At 37.7% G+C, this 21,739-nt stretch overlaps 1 protein-coding gene across 2 annotated transcripts in view; it reads left to right on the top strand.

The window, feature by feature from the left end:
- LRIG3 (leucine rich repeats and immunoglobulin like domains 3) overlaps window positions 1-21,220 on the top strand; it is a 39,783-nt gene extending 18,563 nt beyond the window's left edge. For both annotated transcript variants that reach the window (XM_031048058.2, XM_005148097.4), the window contains exons 4-19: window positions 3,184-3,318; window positions 3,931-4,074; window positions 5,708-5,851; window positions 6,169-6,312; window positions 6,751-6,894; window positions 8,195-8,275; window positions 8,946-9,017; window positions 9,374-9,445; window positions 10,360-10,523; window positions 13,317-13,637; window positions 14,175-14,456; window positions 15,004-15,456; window positions 15,672-15,830; window positions 16,853-16,996; window positions 17,085-17,360; window positions 20,514-21,220. In XM_031048058.2, coding sequence (XP_030903918.2) covers window positions 3,959-4,074; window positions 5,708-5,851; window positions 6,169-6,312; window positions 6,751-6,894; window positions 8,195-8,275; window positions 8,946-9,017; window positions 9,374-9,445; window positions 10,360-10,523; window positions 13,317-13,637; window positions 14,175-14,456; window positions 15,004-15,456; window positions 15,672-15,830; window positions 16,853-16,996; window positions 17,085-17,360; window positions 20,514-20,758 — 2,817 coding nt within the window. In that variant the 5' untranslated portion in view covers window positions 3,184-3,318; window positions 3,931-3,958 and the 3' untranslated portion in view covers window positions 20,759-21,220. The remainder of the gene's footprint in view (window positions 1-3,183; window positions 3,319-3,930; window positions 4,075-5,707; window positions 5,852-6,168; window positions 6,313-6,750; window positions 6,895-8,194; window positions 8,276-8,945; window positions 9,018-9,373; window positions 9,446-10,359; window positions 10,524-13,316; window positions 13,638-14,174; window positions 14,457-15,003; window positions 15,457-15,671; window positions 15,831-16,852; window positions 16,997-17,084; window positions 17,361-20,513) is intronic.
- Window positions 21,221-21,739: the final 519 nt, after the last annotated feature.

Below are 21,739 nucleotides of genomic sequence, written 5' to 3' on the forward strand. Positions count from 1 at the left end.
TAAGAACTATTACATCTAAATGGTGTTAACTAGATCCTTAACAAAAGGATACAGAAGTTGCTGTCTTTCTTGGTGCTTCCCCAGAGGCAAGGAAGGCACAAATCAATATGTCAGATATGTTGTAGCTGTTTATATAGACTGAATCTTCAGATTGTGATTGATAGGGCTGGTACAGATGTTTTGGCCTAGTGGTGTGGTTAAAATCATGAATGCTGAGAAAGAAAGCTAAGGTTTCTCATACCCATAATGAAAAACTGATACTCTGTCTTGAACTGGTATTCACACAGGCGTATGTAAAAATAATTAAATCAGTCTGCATGCACTCTTGGGTGGGTGGTATGTTTTTTTTTGTTGCTGCAAGTCAGGGTGTGGGCACTCAAATTGCAAAAGGCATGTTCAAATTCATGCAGGTATTTTTGGTGGTTTTGTGTTCCTCAATGCTCCAGCTTCTTTAGCTGTAACAGGAGAAGTTGTTGGGAAGCTGCAGCATGTTGCTGTTCCTTGCACATAAAAAGTTATCAGATTGCTTCAGGTCTGCTTCTGTGAGAACCTGATGTGCTGGTTCTATTGTGGGTTTGATCTCCCTTTGAGGGTCTCTGAAATGAAACCAGTGTGGTGTGTGCAGCAGCTTTTGTCTGAGCACAGTAATAATAGCACTTTGATGGAGAGTTCATGGTCTTGGGGGCATTTGTTTTTTTTTTTGGTTGGTTGGTTTGGTATTGAACATACTAAACAAACTTGTGTGTCATTGTACTGACACAGGGGATACTGTTTGGCTCTACCTTGACAGTTAGATAGGCTTACATTTTTGAACACATTTTTCTTGACTAATTTTGACAGCAATTTGGCAGTTGTGAGGAAGCTGATACATTCTGGAAGCTGTTTTTATTTTATATACTTAAGTGATGATTGTGGGACAAAAATCAAATTAGAATTGCAGTTTCTCATTTTAACTAAAGTTGGGCCTTAAAGTTAGAACTTTTCAGGTATGTTCAGCACTCAGTGATCTTCTTTGAGGTGTGAATTATGGCACTTAAATATTTTGTAGAGAAAACTGGAGTAGGAGATTGGAGCAATAAGGAGTGAGCCATTTGGATATTTTGCATTTGAGTGGCTTCTACAGATATGAGTAAGCAGGCAGGTGCAGTGAAGGCTGGTTTGATTCTTTCATTGTGAGGTGAACTAGGGACTTTAATGTGTTCACTGTTTCAGTAAACAAAAGAAGTTGCTTTCTCCCCACAATATGACCTTACCATCCCCAAGAAAGTAAAACCTTCCCTGAAATAAACAAGGTGGGTTTTTCTGTTTGTTTGGTTTTGTTTTAACCTGGTCTGTGTCAGGTAATTTGCCAGTTAGTTTAAGTGCTAATCTGAAGGCTGTATAAGAGCTTTATTCAGTTCCATTAGGTCCAACTAAACTTTGTAATACAGGGGCTATTATCCTGCCAGTTGTGAGGAATTTCTGTTTTATGGAGCAGTGCTGACACAAAGACAGCACTGTGCAAGCCATCTCTATAACTGAACACTTTCACACTGCAATTTAGGAGGCGTGCAGTTCAGGAAATTGCTGGCTTCTGCTGGAGCACACTTTTACTGCAAGGAAAATTTTATTCGTCACTCAAGTAATTGGCAGTTTTAATACCTTGTTAGTAATTACCTTATAAACAAAGTAATGCATAAATGCAAGGCTCTGTGACCTGTTTTCTAACTCGCAGTCTTATTTGGCCAGTGGAATTGACACATGGTGGTGGTGTTTGTTGTTGTTTTTTATTAAAGTAATTTGTTTCCATTTATTATAAATACTTTCAGCTAAGAGTTAAAAATATGCAGTGTACCTCTACCAGACAGCCTGAGGAATGAAACTTGATACAAGCTCAGCGTTGGAGGGGCTGCAAGATCATTTACCCATTCCCACATGTGGTCAGAAGGCTCATTAATCTAACTTCTGGTTCAGTTTTTGAGTCAGGACTTTTTTTGTCTTGAGCAGTAATTCCCCCACACCCCTAAAATATGTGAGGGTTGTCCATGCTATTCTAAATGTGTGGCTTACTATTTGATCCAGAGCAAGTATTTCCAATGAGGGCAAACACCTAGAAACTGCATTCTTACTGATAGTTTTACTGAAATTGCCTTTCCCTGCAATCTCTAGTACCTGGGGAGAACTCCTAAATTTTGATAATTCATCACAGGAGGCACAAAATGTACCACAGGCAGAATTGACTTGAGCTTCTCAAGGTAACGGGGATCATTTCAGGTTTCATTCATTTAACTGGTCATGATCTGTTTTCCCCTATGTACCATTAGGCCCCAACAACCAACCCTATTAATGCTGCTGATGTGTGTGTATGATTCTGTACATTATGCAACTGGGATGGAGAAACCTGGTAGGTTGTTGGGTACAAACATGAAATAGGATTGCTGGAAAAAGTGCCTTTCATCGGAAGTAAAGAAAGGGGTGTTCGTTAGAGTAAACTAAGATATCAATGTCTTTAAACAGTTGCAGAGTTTTTGTTGTGGAATTGGGTGTGAGGCATAACTAAAATCTGACCAGGCTTGAAAACCAGAACCTCTATATTGAACAGAAATTTGTTTTTTTTTCTGAACTCATTAGAAGAATCTACAGGATAAAATACTAGGTCTAATTGCAGAACTATGGAATCTTTTTCTGAGGGAATGCGCTGTTATCCATCTCCTCAAATCTGGAAATTCAGTCTGATTTTCATGATACAGGATTTTTCAAAGAAACAAAACCCTGCAGCTAGTATGGTGTTAATTTGATTAAAATAGAAAATGCCTCTAAAATCATTTAATTACACTACTGTGACATACTGTTCAATGCAAATACTGGGTATTTGTACTGTTCAGGAATAGATGATCAGAGCAAGTTTTACATCTTTCTTTAAAAGCTATGAATTGAAGTAATTGGATTATAATACAGTTCTTTTAATCTTGTTTGCTGGGATTATGTTTTAAGCAATGTTGGTGAACACATGTATTTAGAGCATTCCAATTTGTGATGGCTAGAAATGAATGTTATGTCTAGAGCACATACTTTATTACTTTTCTTTAACTAGAAGCTATTTTCAAGTGGTAGAATTCAGAACTAGCTTTCATCCATGGTGTGTAGTTAACAAGTGTTTACTCTGGAAATGACATTCTTTTGACTACTATCCTTAAATTTTAGGACCAGCAACAAGATTGCCAACATCTTGTCTGAACATTTGAAGCCATTTCAGAGTCTAGAAACTTTGGACTTGAGCAACAATAACATATCAGAGCTAAAAATATCATCATTTCCATCGTTACAGCTCAAGTATCTGTAAGTAAAACTTAGTATTACTGTTTTTTTCTTTCAGGTTACTTTCAGAAAAACTTGCTGGAAAACTTAGATTGGCAGCAGTTTGTTAAGGTACTAAAACTTCTAATTAGACGCGCATCAAATACTTATTCCTGCTTTCACCTATTGTTTAACATAAGCTGTTAACTTGAATACCTGAGTTGTTGCAACAAGTTGATGAAACAAATAGATGTTTCTCTTGAGAGAAATAATTATATAACAAAATGAACTTAAGTCCCTCATGGTTGAGCTAGTCTTGAGCTGCTTGGAGTTGGGTGGACTTTTTTGAATCTACCTTTAATCCTTATTCAGTAATGGCAATAGTAGTGCCAGAGCTATACTGGCTGAGAATAAAGCAATGGGCTTACAAAATCGTATCTTCTGCCAATAACACACTCCTGCAGAATAGAACAAAATGTTGGTGGTGAAATACTATTTGACCAAAGACTGAGCTGTCAAGAGCTCTAATTAATATGATAAATGAAATTCAATTTATGAAGGAGTAGGCGGTGCAAGAGCTTTGTGTTTCACTACTTGGTATTGAGAATTTGTTAAATAACTGTAAATTTAACCTTCTAGACATTGTTTCAACAGGTACATTAACAGTAACCGAATAACCTCCATGGAGCCTGGTACCTTTGACAATTTGTCTACTACACTTCAAGTATTGAAACTGAACAGGAACAAAATTTCAGCAATCCCTCAAAAGATGTTTAAACTCTCCCATCTGCAGCACCTGTAAGTGCAACCTACAATTGACTAATTGTTTTCAGGTTTTCCAAAGCACTGGTAGTGCTTGAACTTTAGCCTTTAATTTAACCAGAGGCAGAGTGAGACAGCATAGAAAACATATTACTGCAACCCTTACTAACTGCAGCTTTGTGCTGAACAAAACTAGTCTTATATATTGGTGAGATGTGAATAGTCTTTGTGTTAAAATCGTGTTTGCCTATTAAAGGGGGAAAAAAAAGGCTGGAAAAGGAATCACAGCAGTATTCCTATAATAAAGCACTGGAAAAATACTGAGTGAAGTAAACTTAGTTTGCTACAGCAGTTTCATTTATTTTGTGCTTTCATGGTGAAATGAGGGGATTTTTTATTCTTTCACGGTGAAATGAATTAATTTGCTTTCAGAAGGCATGAGAAGCAATATGCTTGGGTAAATAGACCTCCATCAGCTTCACTGATACAATGCTGTCTATAAATGTTTTACCAAACAAATAATAAGTAAAGATTTTTAATATGGAATAGGCTGGGGAAGCATTTCTTTTTGTTTAAAAAAAGCCCCAAACTTAAAGAGCACAGTATAACTATGCAGAGAGAATTATTTAGGCCTTTACTTCCCATGGGAAGCAAGTTTTGGAAGGAGAGGATTCTTCTTAGTTTGGTAGGATGCAGTTAGGATGCAGATTGATCTAAGACCTTCTTGAAGGGACAGATGATCACTTACTGCTGTATGAGGGCCTTTTCTTATTATTCCCTAGTCCTTTCTTTTTATACTGTGTATCAGTTGTTTCTAATAAATAAACTGTTAATTTAGCAAATGATGGCTAGTCTAAAATTCATTGTTATAAAAAAGTTGACATAGTTCTTTGTGACTCTGTGAGGCTAGACTTCCCTTTTCATGGGGCTCAAAGTCAGAAAGCTGCTTGGGGTTGATGCAGGGTTTGGAGTTAAAAAGGACCAAAGCCAAGAAGGTGTTGTAGAGAGCAGGGAAATAGAAAATGTTGAGTATTACTATGACTGTGGCTTGCCATTCAGCTAGGTATCCCTTCCAGGATACAGATAGGTCCCAACTTCTGGCCTACAAGGGCCATGTATGGTGGCCGAAGGGTGAGTGCCAAGAGCGCCTGAGAAAGAGGGAAGAAACTGTTTGTAACTAATTGTGGAGAATGAGGGAGGAATCTGTAATGAATGCTTGGTTCCAGATTAAGAAAGAGAAGGATCACACAAGACACTAAATTTTGCCCAGTTGTCACAACTTAAAATATTTAACTTCTTTCTGACTGATTACTTATTTCAACTCTAAGATAACCTTAGCAGCTCTACTGCTGGATAAACACCAGGACGTTGCTTTCAGTTTTGAGTTTCTTAACAGGATTAACCATGACATTCTGGGTTTGCAGGTATTCTTTAAATCTGAAAATCAAGGAACTACCAAGGTCCTTGTCCTCAGTATCACAAAGGCAGAATAGTGTTAGCATGGTTAAGCATAATGCATTCCCATAAAATGTTTGATTTTTATTATATCTTGTTTCTGTTTTATACACAAGATAAGCATTTAAATAAGGTTTGTTTCCAGAGAGGGAAGAGAGGTTGCTTGCGTGCAGGTAGAGTTACTCTGCTGTAACTGTAATTTTTATTGATGCAGGGAGCTGAATCGCAACAAAATTAAAAAAATAGATGGACTTACTTTCCAAGGACTTCCAGCTTTGAAATCATTAAAACTGCAGAGAAATGGGGTTACTAGGCTCATGGATGGCGCTTTCTGGGGATTGACCAACATGGAAGTCTTGTAAGTATCAACTTTTTGCTGATAGGTTCTGCTGACAACATATGAAGTACAATTGTACAAAATGAATAGAATTGCTTGATAAAATTCATGATGTATTTGAAATTAAATTGTTCTGATGTGCTTTGAAAAGCAGAAAGCAGTCATTGGTGCATGTGTAGGACAGCGCTGAATTGCATACAACTCTAAATATAAATAGACACTGCAGCTACCTAGCCAGTATCATGAAGTCATATGTGGACCTGTGGCAAAGCACACATGCCACGGAGTTTCTGAATGTTGTCTTTTACGTGTTTGCATGTGTTTTTGTGTGTTTGTAGGCAGCTGGACCATAATAACCTAACAGAGATAACCAAAGGCTGGCTTTATGGCTTGCTGATGCTGCAGCAACTCCATCTCAGCCAGAATGCCATCAGCAGGATCAGTCCTGATGCCTGGGAATTTTGCCAGAAACTCAGTGAGCTGTGAGTAGCTTTTATTCTATTCCAGTTTTGAAAGCCAGGTACATGCCAAAGCATGAGCTTTTTACCAGTGATCTGTGAATTTTTCATAACAGTTTCCAAGGTGACAACAACTTTTTTGTATGTGAGACAGTTATATTTTGTTAAAAAGAGTTGAAACCAACCGTGACTGCTTCACTTCACTGTAGCAGTTGTACTAAAACAGTAACTCAGTAATTTTCAAATCGGAGAAATTCATTCTGCAGTAATTTGTGAATTGTCGGAAACGATACACAAGCTGTGTGGTCAAAAATGGCGTAGTAGGTTTCGTGATACTTATAAGGGAAACAAACTTTATCCCCTGCTGAAAATTCACCTGGGTTGAACTGAGTAATAAGCACTGCAGCATAAACATTAAAATGTTTTTTTTGTGGTTTTTTTTTTTTCCTCTTGAATTTGCAGAGATTTGACGTTCAATCACTTATCAAGGTTAGATGATTCAAGCTTCGTTGGTTTAAGTGTGCTGGTTGGACTGTATATTGGAAACAACAAAGTAAATTACATTGCTGATTGTGCCTTCAGGGGACTTTCCAGTCTACAGACTTTGTAAGTTGACAAACTCAATTTTTAAGGTCAGAAACCTTAAGGAAAACCCTTCGTGTTTATAGATCAATTTTTTCTCTCCCCCTTCTGTCCTTATGAAATACACTAGGAGCTTTTGTTAGCTTTCCCAGTTCAGCATGTGTTTTTCTTACAGTAGGATTTTTTTTCTTCAAAATAGTGGGGAGAGGGAGGACTTCCTCTTTCATTAAGACTGTACACAGTGGTGGTGGCAATTATGATAAAAAGTTTCAGTAGCATTATTATGGGAAAGACATGTCTTCATTCAAAGGCAGCAAGCAGTGCTGCTACCCACAGCTTTAGGGGTCTGGATCATCACTGTGTCTTACTTGAATCAGCATTTTCTCTCATGGGAGAAAAAAGAAGGCAAAGCTCAAAACCCTGTACTATTACTGTGAATGCTAAAGGTTATCATGAGTGGGCAATGCTTTAAACATTTGAGCATTTTTTGAAATAGCATTTCTTGAAGGGGAAGAATGAAGTAAACTAATCTAAATATATTCTGCTCCATTAAAATCTTCCAGTTGCATACTATAGACCCATCTGTTAGCCAGATAAATGAAATGGTTGCCTTTCCCTCTAGGCTTTGAAAATGGCACTAATGCATTACTTTCAGGGATTTGCTCACATATTCACACTTTGGGCATGTAGCAAAGATGCAGTTCAGAGGGGTGTATGCTGTGGTTTTTAAGTACACAGAGAGATACAGATCATAAAGAGAGGAAGTCTGACTTGGGAGGTGTCTAGGAATTAAGTGTCAGACTTTTCCTCCTAGATTTTTTTTTTTGCCTCTAGCCCTACCCTGTTGATTCTTTGCTGATGCACCATTCTCTTCACAGATTTTTAATCTCCTTACATTTCACAGATAATTAAGCTGGTGTTCTAGATGGTCAAGGTTGCAAAAGTGATTCGCTTGGTGTATTCTCTGTTATTATGAACTTACAAAGGCATGAGTGTATTGTGTTTTAAAGGGGCAGCATTTCATCCCTTCCCATCCAAAGATGCTCATTCTCTTAAGATATTCCTTATTTTAATACCTTTGTAGAGGAATGTGGGTTTGTATTCTAATAATTCTTAAGATTGCTGGCTGATTGGGTAAAGCATCTCTTAAAAAAACAAACAAAACAGCATCCTGAGCAAACAAAATATAACCTACCAAAAAGCTATTTTTCATTTTTTTTTTAAGTAATACGTGCTATTGAAGACATATGAACTTTGTTCTTTCAAATAGCTCTTGTGGTTTGGATTTATTTATTTATTTATTTTCCCCTACCACCTTAAACAGGGATCTGAAAAACAATGAAATATCATGGACTATTGAAGATATGAATGGTGCCTTCTCTGGCCTAGATAAACTTAGGAAGCTGTGAGTATTGCTGCAATATTTCTATCTCATCATTCCTTTAAAAATTTAGCTTGTTATGTGTGTTTCAAGGGACAGGCCCAACACTTAATGATGTTAAACTTTCCATAGCCGAGATATTTGGGTTTGGTTTTTTTTTTCCTCCCATACCATTTTGTTCTCTATAAAGTCTTCTTTTTCTATAAAACAAATTCTAGAATTTTCAAGTCAAACTGACGTGAAATATTTTAAATATTACTACTATTTATGGAAATGTAACTGAAAGAATTAGGGTTTCCCATAATGGGAAGAAATAAATGCATTGATAACAAAAGCATAGTGAGAGGGATAGTCTTTAACAAAGTAATGCAGCATCCAGTGGAATTCCATCAATTTCATTGCATTGAAATTTTCAAGAGCATCAATGAAATAAAAAGATGCTTATGTGTATATGTTTAGAATAACCCATATCATTGAACTGTACACACTAAATGGCTTCTAAATCTAGACGTTTAGTCAGGAGGAATAAGTCAGTGTCTTTTAGAGATGAGATGTTTTGCTGCATCGGGGGAGGAAGGTTGAATAGCGACTATTATTCACAATTTAGAAATAAATACTATAAATGCAATTGTTCAGCTCAAAAAATGCTTCCATTTTATTGCATCTTTTTTCATCATGTCCTTACATGTTTCAGGGTACTCCAAGGAAACAGGATTAGATCCATTACAAAGAAAGCATTTTCTGGTTTGGATGCACTTGAACACCTGTAAGTAGTAGAAATTCACATTTACCCCAGCATTGGAAAAAATTATTTTTGGTACTAATTGAAATAAAAGTAGACTAAGAATCTTAGGACTTTGCATGAAATACACTTATCCTGCTTCCTACCGTGACCGTGAGAAGGTTATTTTGGAGTTAGGTTGAATATGAATTTTGGAATCAGTGCAGAAAGTGATATGTATTAAGTATGCTGTAAACCTCCTTAATCCTGTCTCTAGTTTTTGAGCTAGGGTATCCTTTGTATATCACTAAGGTAGCAAACTATTCTTTGAGTCTTAAATACATCCACTGTAATAAATTACTCTTTCTTCCTCTAACATTGTTTTCCTTTTTTTCCCCCAGAGATCTAAGTAACAATGCAATTATGTCAGTTCAAGGAAATGCATTTGCACAAATGAAGAAACTCAAAGAATTGTAAGTTTATATCTAAAGACATCACCTCTATAAAATTTATATATCCATATAGATATATAAATAAAAGCCTTGTGAGATGTTACCTGATACAGTGATAAACTCCCAGTGTAATCTCTTTGAAGTCACTTAGGAAGGATATGTCAACATTTTGTTTTTTTTATGTTTTATGTGATGACTGTATTTAAGTGAGAGAAGGTAGGCAAGGAGGTATTCATTTTCTGCTACATTTGGAGTCTTTATTTTAAATTGGCTGATCTCAAATAGGTAATAGATAAGGGCGACTTTGGTGTAATGTGCTATAAGATCAGCAGTGCTGTTGCTGAGCTAAAGCTTAGTGGATCAGTGAAATGCAGTGCTGTAATTCTTCTGCAAAGTCCTGGTTGTCAGTGCTTGTAATTGGGTCCTTCTGTCCTGTAGTAGCAAAGGGGCAGAGAAGTCATGAAGTGGCACTGGGAAGAATGTATTCTTCTAGCGAGTTTTGGGGGCTTTTTGTTCTTTGACCCTCTTTTTCAGTTGATCAGCACAGAAAAACACTGTCACCATTCCCTGTGTTTTGAGCACAGCTAATTCTTCCTCTTGCATATATCTTGCGTCTCCTCTCTTTCATATCAGCCTTCTCTAGTCAGATCTTTTGTCCTGAGCTGTTCTGTAAATAATCTGACAAAAACTTAAAGAATAACTAAAAGATGTTTTTCTCATTATGAGTAGAAACTTTTAATTTGTGTTCTCCAGACTCCTGTGAAATATCACCCTAGAAGTTGGCTCCCTACTTCATCTTATGGTATTACTCTGTGTTGGGTGTCATAGAGAAACTGATGAGCCTTGTGTTATGGAATCATAGAACAGCTCAGGTTGGAACAGACTTCAGAAGGTCATCTGGTCTTTTGTGAATGAATATAATTGCTTTTCCTTAGGCATTTAAACACATCGAGTCTCTTGTGTGACTGCCAGTTAAAATGGCTACCACAGTGGATGTCAGAGAACAACTTTCAGAGCTTTGTAAATGCCAGTTGTGCCCATCCTCAGTTGCTAAAAGGGAGAAGTATTTTTACTGTCAGCCTGGATGGGTTTGTCTGTGGTGAGTATAGTCTTATATTCATTCATTCCATAGAACAAATATTGCTGAATGCATTGTTTTTTATTGTGTTTTTTTTTGATACGTTTTGGTTTCTCTAATAAAATGGAAAGGATTTAATTGTTAACATTTTATTCTCTTCCCAAACTGCGATGTAGATGCTCGAAGCTTGTGGCTTTGTACGAGATGGGGACTGACAGTTTTCTGACTTCTATTTCATGTAGAGCTTGCCCACATAGTATATAGCATAGCATGCAAAGGAAAGCTCAATAGTTTGGTAATAAGTGTATATGCCCCTAGATTTAAAAGATGGATATTGTTTAGATAACTGTCGTTTTCAAGTGAGACATATTTTGGCAAACTTGAGGTGCAATTTTTGGTTTTGATTATTTGTAAATTATTTTCATACTTCATCTGTCTCAAAGTTATTCCAGAGCTGAGAAACTCTGAAGGTAAAATAGCTGTAATAGCCTCTGCTCTGACCTTTTTTGTGTGTGCTTGTTTTCTACTTTAAGAAAATACTTGGACCATGTGAGTTATTGCCTGTATGTAAGCTATATTTTAAAACATCTGATTACCATAGTGCTGACATTTTGTATTTCAGTATGCCAGATAGTAAATGCTAGTGAAATATTATTTACTTTAAAACTTGAAAATTTGAGGTGATAGCAAAATTCCTCTTTTTAGTAACATTCACTATCACCTATGTTACGTTCTCTATTTCAAAGTGAAGCTAAGCATTCAGAATAAAAATGTGTGAGTACTCTTGATACATTAAGTGGGAACTTTGAAAATATCAAGAAATAAAAAAACTAACTGGATTTCACGTATTTTTGTTGTATACATTTTTTTCTTGTTGCTAAAGAAAATTCAAACTTTATATTCTTTAGAGACAAAACAGTAGCCATATTAATCTGACTAACTTTCCTCTCATAGCAGATATGACTGCTTAATTGTTCTGTTGCTACTTGTACCCTTTTTCAGTGCAAAGCAGGCACAGAATAGAAAATAGCATACAAAAATGTTGTTTTCTCTCTTCCTATTAGCAATGAAATTTTTAATATATTAATGTTAAATTGTGAATAGATTGTGTATAATCTAGCTACTGCTGAAAAGGAAACGTTGACATGGCACAGGAAATTACAGATTACTGGATAGCTAATGGAGTATATATGAAGTATAAATCCTTATTTATGAGAAACTCTTTCTGGCAAGAAATTAAATTAGGGGATTTAACTATATATCTCTTACTTGTTAAACCATGGGGGATTGTGATCTTTCTTTTAGCTGCTGAACGCCAGTTTTAATGAATTAATTTCAAACCCTTTAAGGTATATTAGCAAAAAGGGATGTACATTTAATACATAAAGTAATTATCATGAAGAAAAAAGTAGAATCTCTTAACGCAAAAACCATTGCCAGTTTTATCCTAGAGTGTTTTTCCGTATTTTGTAGTATGAGCTTATTTAAGTGACCTTTTCATTCCATCTACCTGCCAAACAATTAAGGTTTTATAATATTTTGTTATTCCATTGATGGTACAGCTAAAACAGAATGGAGTATCTTTTATACTTTCTCAAGGGTAATTTAAGTCCCCTATGACAAACCATGCCATTTGCAAACCGAGTTGATACTTTCACTGACTTTGCACAGGGATGATGGAGTAAAACCTCATAAATACTTAAGGTGAGAAGCATGAAAACTAAATGACTTGGAAGATTTCTAAGGCCCATGCTTGGTGTCCCAGATCAGGGGACATGTAGCCTGGTTGCTGGAGCACATCTCCAGACTTCCAAGTGTTCTGCAGGCAGCTCAAATTCAGGCTGTCTACACATCTCATTTTCTTTTGTAATACACAAAGCAGAGGAAATAATGCTTTGACCCTGCTATGTTCCCAAACAAGTGAGATGTAAGGAGGTAAAGGGGCTAGATAACACCTGACTGCAGTGCAGGCATGGTCCATGATATTTGGAGCTTGGGGTTTTTCCTGCAGTCTCTGAAGTTTGGGTTTATGTCTGTCAGGAGGTTGGAAACATCTTGAAAATGGAGAATATGCTAAGGCTTTTTGTGAGACCAGTTATTTAATTGCCTCCTCCTTTTGTACATGTAATGTACACACAATTGACAGAACAAGTAATTCATAAGGCAGCTAACTCTGTAAACTCACAAAATGGCACTTTGAAGGTAACTTTCCAAAAGTAAAGGGACCTCCAAAAACAAATTTGTTGAAATTCTTTTATGCTGCTCTGGGATATTCAGCACTGCTGTGTTTGTAAGGTGGACAAAACAGCCACAAATCACTAGAGCAGTGACTTTTCTACATGATTGTTTGTTTTGGGTTTGGGGAAAACCCTTGACTTTAACTTGCAGTTTGTGATGGCAGAAGAGCTATGCTTTCAATAAAGAAAAACTAACAGCAGCCTGAGGTGTTGTAAAGATGAAGGGTAGGCTTCATGACTGCCATTCATAATAGTTCTTAGGGATGTCAGGGGGTAGTGCTTTCCTCTCCAGTGCTGCTGTTGAACAAACTGTACACACGGTCTGCTTTTAAATGTGCTTTCTGTTCAGTAAGAGATTACTTGGCACAATAAATTCATAAATATGGCATGTATAAATGCCCTAAGGCTAACAAAATTTGAAAAGAAAGCATTATGTATCTGTTTTATAAATATTTACCTCTTTTCTCAGACTTATAAAACAAGGCTTACAAATGCATACTTAACAGTCCTCAGGCCTCACACATATTTTTTTTTCCTCTTCCTCTGTGTTCCTTTTCATTTTCCCCCTTCCATGCAGATGACTTTCCTAAACCACAGATCACTGTCCAGCCAGAAACCCAGTCGGCAATCAAAGGCTCCAATTTGAGTTTTGTATGTTCAGCAGCCAGCAGTAGTGATTCCCCAATGACTTTTGCATGGAAGAAAGACAATGAATTACTACAAGATGCTGAAATGGAGAATTATGCACACCTCCGGGCACAGGGTGGTGAAGTGATGGAATACACTACCATCCTTCGACTGCGCAATGTTGAATTTAGTAATGAAGGGAAATACCAGTGTGTTATTTCAAATCATTTTGGTTCATCCTACTCTGTCAAAGCCAAACTTACAGTAAACAGTAAGTATGTTACTTTTTGCTTGTGGACTTAAAGTAGAAGGATTTTAATCAAGATATGTAAATGTAGTTTTTCCTGTCCTCATAATCTGCATCTTTTAGAAGATCCCTTAATAAGGTGAGGTTATTTTTTTTTAAATGTATCTACTTCTAAGATCATAATTCAGTTTTAAATCTGGCCCCTTTGTGCTTAACTGTAGTATAGGAAAAAGCAAATAAGAGACCCAATTCATAGTAAATCTGACAACTTCTATGTAACAAGATGGAAAAATATTAATCTTTTCTTCACAGGAGGTAAATCTATATGCTGTTGCAAGGTACGATGGAAAAGTCATGTAGTAGGAGGCTGTTAGCAGAAACACAATTTTGATCTAGACCATTTCATACAGCTCCCTCCCTTTCTCTATGATGGCTACTGATAAATTGAAGTTGTATGCTTCTCTGGGATTTTTAGGCTCAAGAAGGGTGTTAACAAAATGCTTGCAAAAAAGGAAAAGTATGTTTGATTTATTCATTTTGGTATCAATAACTTCTCTGTAGTGCTGCCTTCATTTACAAAGATCCCCATGGACTTAACCATTCGTGCTGGGGCAATGGCACGTTTGGAATGTGCTGCAGTTGGGCATCCTGTCCCACAGATTGCTTGGCAGAAAGATGGTGGAACAGATTTTCCTGCGGCGCGCAAGAGGCGCATGCATGTCATGCCTGAAGATGATGTATTCTTTATTGTTGACGTCAAGATTGAGGACACAGGTGTTTATAGCTGTACAGCTCAAAACACTGCTGGAAGCATTTCAGCTAATGCAACATTAACAGTACTAGGTAAGACATTAGCAATCCTTACTGGCATAATCTCCTTTTAAAAACAGCAGTTGATTAAAAAACAACAATTTTATGGAAGTGCAGTTTTGAAATAGAAATATTGTAATTTGTATTGACATGTAGATGAGAAATATGTACTTCAGCACCCTATTGTGATGCAAAATAATGGAAGTTAATTATATTTCTCAGAGTGTACAGAGTGTTTGATATGTGGGGGCTGCTAGAGATGAGAGATTTTCTTTAGCGTGTTAATTTCCTTATGTTTTGTTAAAAATTTTTCATGTCATTCTCTGCAATCTTGAGGATGTACAATTTGGCTATTTTACCTTCTAAGGTAATCGAGTGTCTCAGTCTGATCAATTGACAAGTAAACTGTAGGCTCTAAGATCAGATTCCTTGAGTGTATTCTTTTTGAGAATGAGAGTAAACTTCATTAGGTCTTACTGATGCATTTAGTTTAGCTTTTCCTCTTGAGATGTGAAGTAAAAGGATGTGTTCCCATTCTTACAAGGTCATTTAGAATATAAGGCTTATGCTTTCTTTACAGAAACGCCATCATTTTTGCGGCCTTTGCTGGATCGAACTGTAACAAAAGGGGAAACTGCAGTTTTGCAATGTATTGCTGGTGGTAGCCCTCCACCCCGACTGAACTGGACTAAGGATGACAGCCCTCTCGTGGTAACAGAAAGACATTTCTTTGCTGCTGGCAATCAATTGCTAATCATTGTGGATACAGATGTAGAAGATGCTGGGAAATATACTTGTGAAATGTCTAATACACTTGGAACGGAACGAGGCAACATCCGTCTTAATGTAATTCCTACTCCCACCTGTGATTCTCCTCAAAACATTGCCCCATCACTTGATGATGATGGATGGGCCACAGTGGGCATTGTGATCATAGCTGTGGTTTGCTGTGTGGTGGGCACTTCCTTGGTGTGGGTGGTCATCATCTACCACACCAGACGGAGAAATGAAGATTGCAGCATCACAAATACAGGTGTGTAAACCGAAGGCTTCCCTTGGAAAGGAAAAAAAAATACTTGTGGTTGCTTTGCAATGACTTTATTGTAGGAATATTTGTGTGGTTTGACTCAGAGTCTGAAGAGTGAATTACTTGTTACCTTCAACACTTTGCTGACAAGTCTAAAAGTGCTTCTACAAACTCTTTAAGTGTGCTGATGGCTTTTGTGTGTGTGTTTTGCTTCTCCACAGATGAAACAAATTTGCCTGCTGATATTCCAAGTTACCTGTCATCCCAGGGAACACTGGCTGAAAGGCAAGATGGATATGGTTCATCTGAAAATGGCAGTCATCATCAGTTCCTCACATCTTCTGTGGGAGGATATTTCATGCAGCAGAGGGACAGTAATGGTAGGTGTAAAATCCTAAGATTTTCCATGTTGCTTGAGTAGCTGCACGTTGGCTATTGTCTTTCTAATTAGTAGAAATAACACTAAAGAAACACTGAATCTTAAATGAGGATATGAAATTTATTGCTTGGGGATAGCTTCAGTGACATAACAGTAAGTAGATTCTGGTCATCCAAATGATGTTATGGCTTTGCTTAAATCATTATGTTATTCTCTAGTCTTGAGAGTAAATCTAAATCTTGTTTCCAAAACAAGAGTGTCCAAAAGGAATTACAACAGCAACTCTTCTTTTGTAGCTTGAAAAGGATACTTTTAATGAAGTGTAGGCATGGGTGGTAATACCAGTTCAATTAAATTTTCCTGTTAGAGACATTGTTAGGGTCAAAGTCAATAAAGAATTTAGGGTGATTGCAAGTTAAAAGCTGCAGTACTTAATACTTGTATGCCCAGCACCTGAGAATCCAGAATATACCTGGGTTAGGGAGGAAAAGGCACCTTGCTAGAAAGGGGTTGGGGTCAAGATACACTCAGGAGTTGGGGCAGGAATGAATGGAGCAGTGAAGAGATAGTTTTGCAGTATAGTGAGAGGAGTAGCCTCTTTGTGTCCAGTGTCCACAGCCTTCAGGCGCCATTTATCTTAAAAGTCGATAGAGCTGCTCGAGCAGTGAGTGACTCCCTCAGATTCTTCTACCTGAGACATTCTTATTAGAACTCTGTGCTTCGAAGGGTGGCTGTGTGGCAGAGCATGAGCCTGGCTTCCAGTGCTTTGGAGGAAGTCAATCCCTGCTTCTGATCCCCATGATTGCATTTGTTCTGTTGTTTAGAAACTGTGTAATAAAGCACATCTTAACACTTGCTAGAACTAGAATTCTTACCAAAAGATTAGGTTAAACTTAAACAAGCTCTAAATACACTGTAAAATTTAGTTAAATAGATAAGGTTCTCAAAAGAACAAAACTTCAGAACCTGTAAGCTGAAGCTTAAGGGAAGACCATATACTGACATGTCAGTTTTATTTTTAAGGCATTTGCCACCTGGATAATGGCAGTGAAACAGACTTGGAGGGTGTTGCAGATCCATTCCTGTGCCACTATCTGGGGACTTCAGGGACCTTGTATTTAAAAGGAAACACATATGGCTCTGAGGCCTTTGAAGCATACAGTGCAAGTAAGTTGGTAGCATATGGGTGTTTTAGTCCTGATTTGAACTTGTGCTGTAATGAATCTGTATAAAAAAGATTTTTCATTTTCTTTAGGTTGCAGCCCTGACCAAAGAACAGCGTGCCTGGACCCTTATGAGTCTGGATATTTAAAGAAAAAGGAATGCTATCAATACTCACCTCCACTGGAAGATCCCTTTGACCAGTGTGTTGGCATTATTGGGATGCAGGCTACAAGTAGCAGATTGATTAACTCCATTTATACTCAAAATGAAGGAACTGGACTAAAAAGCAAAAGTCTAAACTCAGACTCATTTGATTTCAACAGAAGTTTGGAACCCTCATCTATTATCAGTAACAGCACTTTCATGGGTATGTTTTAACTATTGTTTTTTATTCAAGTTGCTGGCATTCTTGCTGTCTTGTTTCCTACTTCCAACGTTAAGCACAACTGATTACTCAGCTTTTTCTTTCCCAGTCCTACAGTAGGTAACTCTATAGTAGTGCTTAGATGCTCATATAGCTAGTATTGTGAAAAAAATATTTTTTTACAATTTTGCTAGAGATGCTTTTTGTGGGTATCTGTGAATTTAGTAAGATAATACAGCATGTGGAAAAGAAATACTTTGGAAAGGAGGAGAGGAAAGACAGGAAGTAGCTGAGGAAAGACAATTTGAGAGTTCTCCTTAACATTTTGCATGTGGTTTTGTCTTTTTATTTTCTTCTCCACTCTCTTCCTCCCTGAGTAACTTGTGATACCACGGTATTTCTTTTACTAAGGCTCATGCAACTGAACTGTACATGTAGGCTCACTTTCTCTCCACTTGAGTGCATGAGGATAATTGGATGCCCCAGAAATCAGGGTCCTCTCTGGATCCTACCAGAAGATAGGTGGGAGATTTGCCTTATCCTGTGTTGTAAATGGAGCAGCCTGGGGCTAGATCAGAAGCAGAACTGACTCATGTCAAAGTATTCAGGTCAAATGTACTCAAGTGAGGTGGTTTGCCTCCGGGTGTAACTGTGAGCCCTATTCTACTTCTCAGGATACCCGACATATAAGACCCATTAAATACAACATCCCAAATGTTTGAAGTGAACAGGAACAGAAAAGTGATTACTGTAAAACTGCATAATGAACGTATTTAGATTATCAGGAAATCTTAATAGCTCACGTTTACATAAAAATCTCATCAGTGGTGTGATTCTTATCTTCTGTCTTAATATAGCTGGCAGATTTCCATAAATGTTAGGATACTTTCTGAAATACACCTTAACAAACTTCAGGCATACCAGAATACATCTGGTATGCATGAATGTCCATCCTGGGACCTTTCACACTAGGCAGAAGGTATGCGAGGACTCAGGGTGGGCTGGGAGACTCGAACTCCAGTATGTGAGGATATATTGTATAACATGATGAGCCAGAACTGTTTACTCTTGAAAGTCAGGCACTGTGGAAAGGTGCCCTCTCTACCCCTCCTTTGTTGTCTGTCTCATGGTCTATATGACAAAATAGCTCCTGAAGCTTAATTCAGGGCTTACAGTTTTAATGCAGATAGCAGGGAGAGGTTAGGGGGAAGAAGAGCATTACTTTACCTTTGAAATTCCCTAGATTTTGGATCTTGGTATGGTTGGTTGGTTTAAAATGCATATAAACCCACATACTGCTTTCATCCCCGTGATATCTGTGCACCAAGTGCAGCCCTGGTACCCTGGATTGTCTCCTATCTGGTGTGTCAACATGGTTGATCAAGGCCTGGGTCTGCTGGTCCTGCAAGGGAACCAGGGGGAATGTGCATCACTGGGCTCTTTGTTCTCAGGGGGTGGGGAGAGAGGTATGTGTTCTGAAGTTTTCCCCTTCAAAATCCAGATGATTGGACTGTAAAATGTTGCAGATGCTGTGACATCTGGCAGAGGACCTGGAACTACACACAGCCTCCTGGCTGCCTGCCACTACTGCTGTGGTGGGACTGTGCAGATAGGGCTTTACCACTTCTGGAGAAAGTAGTTCTACTAAATGTGGGTATATCCAGGAGTTAATGCAGCCTCAAGGGTTCATGTTTCCATCTCCCCTAAAATTCTATGCACAGCTACTTTATATTGTCAGTTCTCTTGAGGTACTACCCCACCCAACTTATCCCTGCCATGGATGCTTCATAGTCATTAGCACTAGTCACTCAAATAGCCTATGGTTAGATCTTGGAGGTGGTGGCTTTGGAAGAAGTCATGATAGATTTCTTGTCTTCAGTTGTGAATTTGCTTCTTCAGGCTCATTATCTTCAAATTCAGCCCACTTTTGCCTCTAAAATCACAATTAAAGCTGGCATTAACATCACTGTTGATTCATGACCCAGAAAGTTCACAGTTTGGGGTTTGTTTTTTTTTAAGACAGGATTCGTTTGTAGCTTTGGTGCTGTGAGGAACATATTTTTGTATTGTGTCAGGAGCCAAGCTGCTCTGTAAATCCTTGATGCAAATATGGACTTTGTCCAAATTCTGTCCAAATCCATTTTTAGCAACTTCTCAAATTAGTTTTACTTGAAATCTTTACTTCTAGCAACTAAGCAAAACTAGAATTATGGCTTTTTGGGTGTAAAATTTATTAACAACTATAGTGTTAAGGTATTAATAACAACAGAGTTCTTCAGCCTGTGGCTGAATCAGAGAATCAGCCTGTGGCACATTGTCTTCTGAAAACAAGTCTTTTGAGAGTCATTTACAGACACTATGACTTGTGACAGCCATATCTTTCTTCATTGAAAAAAGAGAAGGCCCTTCATGCAGAGGTGTTGACACTCACACCTTCGAGTGGTAAAGAGTGACTGGCACTCTTAATTGCTTTCTGGCCAGTGATTCCATATAATTATTAATAAAGGTTCAACTGATATGCCAGTTTATTTTGAGCTACATCTGTTGTAGCCAGTTATGGAGATGATGAACAGGTGAGAATGGAGATTTTGACTGGTGGGACCTTTTTATTAATGGGAGATGCTAGCCAGTAAAAGATGATTGTAGCATTTGGGTTGCCCAGTGGGAGGATGTTGTATAATCCTACACATGTTGAGGTTATATTTTTTTAATATAGCTTTTTATTTTTGCTGAACTGCATGGCAGATTTCATGTGCCGTTTATTCACTGAAGAACAAAACAGGGAGACTGCTGTGACTTTTGCATTAAAAAGTGCCTTGTACATATGTTTGCAGTTTGGTTGGTGTGCCCACCTTCTACCTCACCATCCTTCCCAAAGAAAAATGGAAATAGAATAGTCATAAAAACAACTGTAATGATGTTATGAGTGGCCATAATTTACTTTGGAAACATTTTTAATGTCTCAGGTGGCAGAATCTTGCCATATGCTTGTGATCCCACGGATGTTTTCTTTTAAGGGGTAAAATAAGTTAAGTAAAATCTTACCTTGGTGATCTTCTGCTTGCATTAAGGATTGCATTTTGACATGCAGCCCTTAGTGAGATAGGGAACTGTTAGCGTTGGTATTTCTGTACTTACCTATTTACTGTCTTTCAGGAACATTTGGAAAGCCTTTATGGAGGCCTCAGCTGGACTCTCTCTCAAGTTGTAGGCAGCCAGCGAATTGCCAGCCAAAACCTTCTTGTAATAATCCTCATGCCTCACTGGACTTAGATGCAGAGGCAGATGAAGATGGAAAGGAAAGGACAGTTTCTAGAGGAGAAAATAGCATTTATACTTACAAACAGTCCTTTGAAAACTTTAGGACTTCTACTTTTCAATCCTGTGATTTGGATACATAGCTCCTTTTGGACCTGCCTTTGATTCTGGGGACCAAAGACATCCTTCGACATACTACTACCTCAGTGTGGAATTTTATTTAAAAAGGGTATAAGGAAAGGAAGAAGGGAAGAAAGAAACCACGTGATGCTATGAATTCAGAGCAAAATAAATGCATTTTTATTCAAATAAAGCAAAACTGCCAAAATGTTCTACATTTTTATACAGGGAAGACAATATAAAAATATTATATTTCTAATTATTTTATAGCTTGTTTTATGCAAATAATATCTTTTGTAAATTAATGGTGTACATAATACAGCATATGTATTTCTATGTCAGACTTCATTTTATTGAGATGAGTAGTAAGCATTCTAATTTTGTACTGTTACTTGTACCTTTTTACAAATGGAAACTCCATGCTGTTTGCAGGTATCATGCATCTTATTTGCACATTACTTTTAATAAAATATGCTGCCATGTGGTCTCTGACCCACATTAGTGTATGAAGAATAAAAAGCGTGACTTACATTTGTAGGTAACATTGCATATGTAGGTGCCCTCTGAATGTTTGCACCTTTATTTGACTCAAACTGGCATCTTTAGATGTACTGTGTTAAACATGTTCAGCTTCTAGGCATAGGTGTGGTCCTGCCACAGCTACCACTAGGGTGGGTTGAAGCTCTTTGTGCCAAAAGTAAGTATGCAAATCTTCTGCTTTCCCACTATCAGATAAGCGTGCACACATTCTCAGTTTAAATATATTCAAGGCTACTGTAGTAACAGCAATGTGCCCATGCCTGTGCCCAGAGAGACTGCATGCATCTGCTGGAGGATATGCACAGTAGATGCACAGATCTACCAAACCCTTTAGTAAAAGAATTGAGAAGACTGGATATCTGCCTGGTAGCATCACCCTTTCCCAAGTGGTTTAATGTTAAATGTTTGCCAACTATGCAGTGCATGCCCGAGTCTTTGCTTTCCCATACCCTTTCTCCCTCTTT

This window comes from Melopsittacus undulatus, chromosome 5, assembly GCF_012275295.1.
Source record: "Melopsittacus undulatus isolate bMelUnd1 chromosome 5, bMelUnd1.mat.Z, whole genome shotgun sequence".
Lineage (NCBI taxonomy): Eukaryota > Metazoa > Chordata > Aves > Psittaciformes > Psittaculidae > Melopsittacus > Melopsittacus undulatus.